Source organism: Myotis lucifugus, unplaced genomic scaffold, assembly GCF_000147115.1.
Source record: "Myotis lucifugus unplaced genomic scaffold, Myoluc2.0 scaffold_5505, whole genome shotgun sequence".
Lineage (NCBI taxonomy): Eukaryota > Metazoa > Chordata > Mammalia > Chiroptera > Vespertilionidae > Myotis > Myotis lucifugus.
Genome location: NW_005876553.1, coordinates 1 through 9,807, shown reverse-complemented (window position 1 = coordinate 9,807; position 9,807 = coordinate 1). Strand labels below are relative to the sequence as shown.

Sequence of the window (9,807 nt, the reverse complement as noted above, 5' to 3'; positions counted from 1 at the left end):
TGCTCCCTGACTGGCCTGGAATCAAGCCGGCAACCAAGGCATGTGCTGTTGACCAGAATCAAATCCGAGGCCCTTCAGTCCACAGGCCAAAACTATACCCACTGAACCAAACCAGCTAGGGAAGTGTCTTGGGTTTGATTCCTGGTCAAGGGCACATACCTGGGTTGCAGGTTGGATCCCCGGCTCTGGTTGGGGCATGTGGAAGGCAACCAATTAATGTCTCTCTCACATTGATATTTCTTTCTCACTCTCCCCCTCCCTCCTTACCTTTCATTTTCTCTAAAAAAATCAATGGAAAAAATATCCTTGGGTGAGTGAGGATTAACAACAACTACAACAACAAAGCTACATTTTATAAAGAAATTATAAAATTATACATTAAAATAAAAAAATTCCACCTTTTTCTAGAATTTCAGATTACTTAAGGAAAGTAATACAGATAAATCTAGGAATATTTTATAATTGCTTTTGAATATAAAAAGGGTGCAAAGTTGATTGGAAGCACTAAAAATGTAGTTAATTACCAATGATATAAACAGCAGTACTTACTGCCTTAGTACCTACATTAATAAAAGGAAACTATTTGTAAATCTGAAATATTTGTAAAACAGAACCAGGAACAAAATTGTTTTGCATTTATTTTTCATATCCTATTGCGCAGTCACCAACAGTCATTGAAAAACTCCAAGACCAAACTTCCACCAAAAGAATAACCTGTACTAGAAACCAGAGTGATGCTCGTGGTTAAAAGTGCTCCTTCTCTTACCTTACCTGCCTTTCCCAGTTTTCCAAGCCAGTGGAATCTATTTTTTCCATTAACAACTTCACCTAAAATGTATCCTGCCTAAAATTTCTTTCCAATATCAGTTGCCATTTAAGTAAGATAAGCTACTGTATACTTGACTTAGTTGCCTTTAAGCAAAATATGCTGTAAAACATTCCAACTTTAAATCAAAAAATTTTGCCATTAATTATAAAATACTTTAATCAAATACACTTAAAGATATAATTTGACAGTCTTACACAAAACAGAGCAGGCCAGTGTTTCCCTAAGTTAGTTCTGTCTGAATCTACTTGAAAGGGTGCTAGATATAAGGAACTATTGATTTTTACTGTACCTTCGGTGTAAGCAGGAAATGTTATTTTATCCAACACACCTTATTAAGAATTCTGCTAGAAAACAGAGATGGTGCCTTCTCGCGATGAGCGTGAAAATTGAGAGCCATGAGAGCATCAGGTCCAACAGAAAAGTAGTTGTTCATTGTGAATTCCTGTGGAAGAGGGTAAGATTTACCAAGAGATTTGCTTCAGTTTAAGCCTGTGTCATGTATTCAATATGTAAATCTGTTTTTATGTTCTTTATGACAATTTAATACTTTCTGCATTTCCTGTCCTCATAGAGCTATTTTATGCTATCCAGTATGTTTAGAAAGAAAGCTTCAGTTCAAAGGCTGATAATTATAGATGTGTTTCCCTTTCCACTTCTGTTTAATATGCTACATCTCAGATCTCATCAAGTAGAGTGACTCTACTTTGCACCTGGGCTTTCCACTCCTGTGTTCCTGTTTCATTTGCTTCTATCAGTCTCAACCCAGGCTCCCAACACCCCCTTAGTTTATCTGACCTCCCGGCCCAGCCTGGATTCCTCAGCCTACATCTCCAGCTCTGTCTTGTCCCTGAGAATAAGCCTGAATGTCCAGCTTCTTGTTCAGTGCACCATGGCCTCAGGTTGAGAAGCTCAAAATCTAACTCATTTTCTTCCTACGCAAACCTGAAACTCTATTTTTCCTATCTTAATGTCATTTCCATGCACCCAGTCATGAAAACTAGAAATCCAGTAGTAAATACATTATTTTTTCTCTCCCCCTAGTACCAGTCGGGTGCCAAGTCTTGGTCAATTCTACTTCAAAATAGTCGATTTTGGGGGATTCTTCCCTTGAAAATGTGGCGTTTAATTTTGAAAGACATACCAGGCCATACATAGTTCCCAACTATATTCCAAGTAGGTGAGAGGCTGAAATCTTAAAATGTTCATCTTTCACTTCCCCCAGTCTGTGGTCTGTCTCTGGATCGGCAATAACTGCCTGAACAGCTACTATGGCTTCATTAATTTGTGTCTGTGGCTCTTTGAGCTCTTCTCTGTGTAGCAATCGAATTAAGAACTGCATCTCCTGTGACAAAACCAAGAATGTGCTTGTCTAAAGCAACAGGCAACCCCCCCCTTTGTGTGATGCTTAGCAGCGGCATCCTGTGTCAGGCTCCTGGGCCAGAATGAGTTACATTAAGCATTACCAAGTAATCATCAAGACGCTGAATCTGAAGGTCAAAGTCGTTCCACCCACCGCAAAGTCGGGATTGTTTACACCCCAACTGATCAATGGTTCTGCATTTTTAGCTGCATTGCTGGTATTTTTTGTATTATCAGGAACCGAGTCCCTGTGTTTTGCAGCATTATCTCCACATTCAAGTTTAACAGCTAAACCAAGAAGCCAGCCAACTGCTTCTTGTCAGTCTTGAGTCTTGAAAGGACAGCTAACATCTGTGAGATGCTTTTCAAAGAACTTGCGTCAGTCACTGCTTTGGATGTCTCTTAAGTTACCTCTGTCTTCAGTCTTGTGGTGTCTGATTTTCTGGTCTTCAAGCCAAACAATAAAGTTTCTAAATTCTGTTTCATCTTTGCAATTGAAGCCAGCAGGGTTGTGGTAGTCGAAAGCCATTAGCTTGTGTGGGAACATAGTCCTGGCTTCTCGTTCTGGTCCCCCGGACTTGGGCAGGAGAGGAGAGGTGAGGAATGGCCCATGCACGGGTGACGGTGATGCGGTGAGAGCCAGAGCATCTTTTTAAAAATACAGATCTGCTCTTGTCTGTATGATTTGCTATTTGCTAACTATGATTTGTACCCTCTGGTCTCTATTCTTTTGCCTGGAATGTACTGACCCTTTCTCTGTTGATCTAAATTGTATTTACCTTTTAAGGATCAACTCACATGTGGCTTCCTTCCCCTGCCTGAGCTTCCAGGGCAGAACTAAGCACCTTGCGCTGCTCCCGCCCACAGCACTCTGTACAGTCCAGCCTGGGAGCTGTGCCTGACGCCCAAGCACACGGGTCTCTTCTGCTCCATAAGCAGCTCCCTACAGGGAAGCCCTCCATCCCTGTGCCCCACTAGTGCCGCATCTCATACTGTGGAGGCTCTCCATCATGTTCGCTGAAAGTACTCCCACCTGAAGCCCTAAAAACATACCTTGGGTTGCCCGGCCAGTGTGGCTCAGTGGTTGAGCGTTGACTTATGAACCAGGAGGTCATGGTTCAATTCCAGTCAGAGCACATGCCCAGTTGGGGGAGGGGTGCCGGAGGCAGCCAATGGGTGATTCTCTCTCATCATTGATGTTTCTATCGCTCTCTCGCTTCCTTTCTGAAATCAATAATAAAAAAAAAACGCATCACATACCTTGGGTTTTCTCAGGTTGTAGTATCCTTTATTTGTTACTTGAACTTTCCATCTGAAAAACAGAGAAGTTAAAAAAACTCATGATTATTCCCAAATTAACTGCCAATTAGCTACAATTATAGCAATCAACTCTGGATGCCTGGGAGATGAGGTCCTTCTATTAAAATAGCATTTGAGCCCTAGCTGGTTTGGCTCAGTGAATAGAGCGTTGGACTGCGGACTGGAAGGTTCCGGGTTTGATTCTGGTCAAGGGCACACACTCTGGTTGTGGGCTCGATCCCTAGTAGCGGGCGTGCAGGAGGCAGCTGATCAATGATACTCTCTCATCATTGATGTTTCTATCTCTCCCTCTCCCTTCCTCTCTGAAATCAATACAAATATTAAAACAATAAATAAAATAGCATTTGAAAAATAAGCACATCTGTGAGTATGCAAATTTTGAGATAAGTATTCAGCCTAACTTGTGACTTCAGTCCTTATATAACAAGAAAATATTACAGCAACAAAATAAAACACCATCATCTATGTATAAGTACAACTAACATAGTCCTTCACTTTTAAATTACATTGAACTTTATAACTTATACAAGACTTCATTTATAAACCAAACAAAATTCTCAAAGCTCAAAATTCTACTTTTTTTGAGGAAGTGCAACTTACCTGTCCAGTTTAATTCCATCTGCTTCCATCACATTTCTTAAGACCTGGGCAACTGGGATTTCACCCGTGTAACTTGTGCCCCAGCCCAATGTATTGGATAGATCGTTGCCTGTTCCCAGAGGCAAGACTGCAACTTGTGGGATGTATTTTTCTTGCCCCTAGAATATGGAAGATAGAGTTTAGATTTTTCTCTTCTATTTGTACAGTAATAACATTTGGTAAAACTTAATGACGGAAGCAATAAAGATATAAATATAACTGAATGTTGTTTTGCTAAAGTTTATGCTAACTGCTTAATCATAATATACCAAATTGGTAGTCTTCTCATATTCATCTACAAATAAAAGATATAACCAAAAATCTTGTATAATTATCTTAGTGCTCATGTGAAAGGCAAGTACTCAGCCTAACGTATGACTTCTCACTCAGATCTTAGCAGTGATGGCGAACCTATGACACGCGTGTCAGAGGTGACATGCAAACTCATTTTTTTGGTTGATTTTTCTTTGTTAAATAGCATTTAAATATATAAAATAAATATCAAAAATATAACTCTTTGTTTTACTATGGTTGCAAATATAAAAAAATTTCTATATGTGACACGGCACCAGAGTTAAGTTACGGTTTTTCAAAATGCTGACATGCCGAGCTCAAAATGTTTGCCATCACTGTCTTATCGGTTGGTACCTTAATCTTCATTTCATCAATGGCATCCAGGACCCAGCCCACAGTCCCATCCCCTCCACACACAAGTACTCGAGCTGAGTGATAAGGAAGAAGAGTACAAAGTTGCAGGGCTTTGATGGGGGGAGTTTTAGTTACATCAAAAACCTAAAAATGAAAGAAAAGAAAACAATTATTTTTATCCAACACTGTCCTTCCACTTGTCAGCATGACTTCCCTCTAGATCAGTGGTTCTCAACCTTCCTAATGCCGTGACCCTTTAATAAAGTTCCTCATGTTGTGGTGACCCCCAACCATAAAATTATTTTCGTTGCTACTTCATAACTGTAATTTTGCTACTGTTATGAATCATAATGTAAATATCTGCTATGCAGGATGTATTTTCATTGTTACAAATTGAACATAATTAAAGCATAGTGATTAATCACAAAAACATTATGTAATTATATATGTGTTTTCCGATGGTCTTAGGCGACCCCTGTGAAAGGGTCGTTCGACCCCCAAAGGGGTCGCGACCCACAGGTTGAGAACTGCTGCTCTAGATGGTATAGACATGGTTAAGTAAAAGACTGGCTGCAATGCACTGATCTGTAACAATATGCCAGGCTCTATGTTAGACTTTTCTTTTCCTTTACATCCTTTTTACTTAATGTATAATGTTGAAAGGGAAAAACGCACATTGGAAGGAAAAACATCAGTGCGTCTTTGATTGTTGCACAATGGGTTGTTTAGTTTTTCAAAGCAGAAGCTGCTAGCACGTAACTTCAATTTCAATGGCGCAATCGTTTTATCCTTATTTTTTAACTGAGGTATAATTTACATCTAATGAAATTCACCCATTTCAAGTGAACAATTCGATGACTGTTAGGAAGTTTACTGAGCTGTGCATCAGCACTTTAGAACTTTCGTCGCTCTGATAAGATCCCTCAGTGTCCGGGTGCAGTCACTTCCGATTTCCTACCTCAGGCGACCATGAATGTACTGTTTCTACAGATTTGCCTTTTCCGGGGAGATCATACATCAAATCATACAATATGGGCCCCTTGCATCTGGCTTCTTGGACAGGTGGGCTGTTTCTACTTTTTGGCTATAATGCTGCTATGAATATTTGCATAAAAGTCTTTGTGAAACATGTTTTCATTTCCCTTGGGTAGATTGAACCCGGGCATGTGCTCTGACCAGGAATCAAACCGTGACCTCCTGGTTCATAGGTCAATGCTCAACCACTGAGCCACACCGGCCAGGCTATATGTTTAATTTTTTAAGAAACCTCCAAACTGTTATCTAACACGGCTGCACCATTTTATACCTTCACCATGAGTTCCTTTCTTAATTTATTAGAATAGTTTGATACTTTTATAATTATTATTCTTTCCTACAATCAGGTGAATACTGGTTGAAAGAATTAATAACCATTACAATTTAGGGAAAATGAAAAGCTAAAATGAAAAGATTAACACTGAAAGGAAGGTTTTCTCTTTAGATACCTGGACTGGGTTTAGAAGGATCCTGAATTCTCCCAATAGTCCATCTCCCATGTTAGTTCCACTACGAGAGTTGGCCAGGATTATTAATGGAGTCCATTGCTTCCCAAGCTTAGAGGCTAGCTAAAAAATTAAGGTGAATGAAAGAGTTAAATATCTCATCTGTACATTGTATTGTGTTCAAGTCAAGTCTCCTTCCATCACCATTTATCCTTTCTATACCTTCCCCCACCTACCCTACCCCTCAATTTTTCATTTCTTGATAACAGTGCTGTAATTTGCTGAGAGAAAAACAACTATCCCAGAACAATAAATACAATATAAAAATCAAAGAACAGGACGGGACCTTAAAGATGACCTAATTTAACTTCCACTTAATGTACGATTCTCTTGTACATTATTCTAGTTAAGTCCTCCAGTGTATGCTTAGATATGCATATAAGAACTCACTAATAAGGCAGCCCATCCTACTGCTAAATTATTACACAGTCTTGACTTAAATGGAGTTAAAAATCTGTCTTTCAATAACTTTTATTCATTGTTCTAATTTCTGTTTTTCCCTATAATGCTGTGCTCAAACACCTGAAGCATATTATCTTTCATTAGTCTTGTCTCCTAGACAATGCATTGCAAGTTCTTTTGACCTTTCATAGAATGGACAATGACTTTCTCTGCTTTTTTACCTTGACTGTCCTTTTCTGGATATAGTCTAATATATAGTTTGCAAGTTTATTTGCTTTTTTCAAATGGGTACTCAGAAATAGATGAAAGAATCCAAACTTGTACAAAGCTTAGTCAAATGAAATTAATTTTTTTCTAACCTAACAATTTATTTCCTCTCCCCTTCTCCTTGTGGATGGAAACATGAATGGAGTTGTTTTGTGTGTTTTTTCTTAGCAATTCTCACTCCTTGTGATCTCAGAGTAAATTAAAATACATTAATGGTTGTACATTTATTTACTTATCTTTATTATAATTTTTTAAATCCTCACCTGAGGATATATTTTTTTTATTGATTCCAGAGAGAGGGAGAGGAGACAGAGAGAGAGAGAGAGAAAGAGAGAGTGAAAAAAAAACATCAATATGAGAGAAAAACATTGATTAAGTTGCCTCCTGTACATGCCCAGACTGGGATTGAAGCTACAACCTAGGTATGTTCCTTGACCGGGAATCAAACCAGAGACCCTTCAATGTATGGGAGACACTCGAACCAACTGAGCCACGCAGAACAGGGCTAGGGATTGTACATTTAAAAATATGTATCACAGCCCGGCCAGTATGGCTCAGTGGTTGAGCATCAACCCATGAACTAGGAGGTTGAAGTTCAATTCCTGGTCAGGGCACATGCCCATGTTGCAGGCTCGATCTCCAGTGGGGGGCATGCAGAAGGCAGCAGATCAATGCTTCTCTCTCTATTCCCCTCCCTCTCTCTCTAAAAAAGAAATCAGTAAAAACATATTTTAAAAAATGTACCACAACATTAAATATAATGTTTTTAAATTTTCAAATTCCCCTTTCTTTTGCAGGAATATTGACAAAGATGACATTTAAGATATAAAATCCTAACTTGGAAAAGACACAATTTAATTTTAAAATAAAGCAGTTTAACCATTTTGGCATATTCATGTAGAAAATCAATGCCAATATTTATAGTTATTCCTTCAGAGCTACATAACGACTGAGAGATACATTTACATCAGTTTTCATACACAAACATACTGTTAAGTGCTGTTAGCAGCTTCCATGTTCAACATTATTTGTGGGATCATATAATGAGCAATGTAAATGCATCTCTAGACACCCTGTGTAAAGTTCCCAATGGAAAAATTCTTCTAGAACAATGTGTGAGGAAAATCTACATTTTCTTTTCACTGACAATAATCATGAATCCCAATCCTAGCTGTTCATCAGAATCATCTGAGAACCTTAAAAATACATGGATGAATTCCTGGGACCTAATTACTAAATCAGACATGGTCATGGAAGTGGGTTCAGGAACCTGTATATTTAAAACGCTCCCCAAGTGATCTAGAAGCAGGCAGTGATTTAGAAACCACTAATATAACATTTCCTTTTAGACATGAAAGAACTCAAGAGCCCACATTTGTGGCACACCTCTAGGATCGGGGTAGGGATTTATGGTTTACCATAACGATTCTCTCATGTACACACAGTTGTAATGGTCACACACTGACTTAAACCACTGCCTGGAAATCAATTACATAAGGACAAATGAACTCTGATTACCATTGCATAATCTGTTTTTTTGTCTTTACGCATCTGATTAATAGAGGTTAAGTAACTGGGTGGAATGATGAGGTTTCTGAATTCTCCAAAATCACATGTTTCGTTCTTTAAGCTACTTCTCATGCACTCATCATGGACAGTTTTCTGACACCAAATGCACCTGAGGGATGGAAGAAACCAAGATAATAATGAGTAACTTAAAACCATAGCTTACTGATCTGCAGATGAATCATTTTTGTCAAAAAAACCTAAAACAGTAATGTCATCACTATTGAACATAAAATCTGGCAACTGAAAGATTTATAATTGTACCTATAGTGAAAATAGAGCAATAAAGTTTGAACATACTTGGCAGTTTGACAGTGTTTTTAAAAGATGGTTTAGGGCTCCTAAGATCCCTTCACGGTGTCTGTGAGGTTAATATCATTTAAAAAAAATAATGATGATGATGATGATGATGTTATTTTTACCCTCAATCTCTCAAAAGTGTGCAGTGGAGTTTTCCAAAAGCTGTATGACAGGTGCTACATCAGTAAACTGATGCAGAAATAGATAGGAGACTCTGAGCTGACTTCTAAGCTAAAGAGATGTACCACAACTAACATCACTCTTTTCTTTAGATTTTCATTTATTTTATTTTGATAAAAATGCAGTATTTAGCCTGGCCAGTGGCTCACTGGTTGAGTGTTGACCTATGAACCAGGAGGTCACAGTTCTATTTCCATCAGGGCACATGCCCGGGTTGCGGGTTTGATCCCCAGTGTGGGGCATGCACGAGGCACCTGATCGATGACTTTCTCTAATCATTGATGTTTCTATCTCTCTCTCCCTCTCCCTTCCTCTCTAAAATTAAAAAAACACACACCCAGTATTTGTTATCATGATCAATCTTTTAAAAATGAATATTGAAAAGTTCTCAGTTTTAATTTATAACATGGTAAATATCAGTAGATCTGATCCACATAAACAAAAGCCAATCTAGAACAACTGTTCTGTGTATTATTCATTTGTGCTTTGGTTGAAGCAGGTTCGTGAGGCCTACAGTCCTTAGTGCTTGAATGCCCCACTGGCCTGGGTCCTTGAAGCATTCCTCAGGGTCCATGTGAAAATATCTTCACTTACATACCCATCTGTGAATATTACTAACGACAGTAAAATAGTCCATTTCTTGGTGGCTGTTAATACAAAATTAATCTATATGTTTGCATTTGAAATACAGACACATGCACATTCAGATCGGCCTTTGTTTGGACCAGTGCTGAAACCAGCAGGAAACAGTGCTGG

General features: G+C 38.6%; 1 protein-coding gene across 2 annotated transcripts; it reads right to left on the bottom strand.

Annotated features, from left to right (window-relative positions):
• Positions 1-1,124: 1,124 nt before the first annotated feature.
• Positions 1,125-8,741, bottom strand: LOC102432420 (diacylglycerol kinase epsilon-like). 2 transcript variants are annotated; one of them, XM_006109071.3, is made up of 6 exons: positions 8,524-8,741; positions 6,280-6,399; positions 4,796-4,939; positions 4,109-4,266; positions 3,449-3,500; positions 1,125-1,271 (listed from the first exon to the last, which is right to left on the bottom strand). In XM_006109071.3, exons 1-6 carry the CDS (start codon positions 8,728-8,730, stop codon positions 1,140-1,142), a joined length of 813 nt encoding a protein of 270 aa, XP_006109133.2. In that variant the 5' UTR covers positions 8,731-8,741; the 3' UTR covers positions 1,125-1,139. The 2 variants fall into 2 exon arrangements, with proteins under 2 accessions (XP_006109133.2, XP_023605083.1); XM_023749315.1 differs by lacking the exon at positions 6,280-6,399 and having other exon boundaries at positions 8,524-8,724.
• Between the last annotated feature and the right edge of the window lie 1,066 nt (positions 8,742-9,807).

Bases quoted from the DNA above. Each gene is read 5' to 3' on its own strand.
- LOC102432420 (XM_006109071.3), bottom strand. From the start codon at position 8,730: ATGGTTTTAAGTTACTCATTATTATCTTGGTTTCTTCCATCCCTCAGG. The intron at 4,267-4,795 runs GTACCAACCGAT...TCCATATTCTAG, and splicing joins TTGATGAAATGAAGATTAAG to GGGCAAGAAAAATACATCCC. The intron at 3,501-4,108 runs GTAAGTTGCACT...TCTGTTTTTCAG, and splicing joins GATGGAATTAAACTGGACAG to ATGGAAAGTTCAAGTAACAA.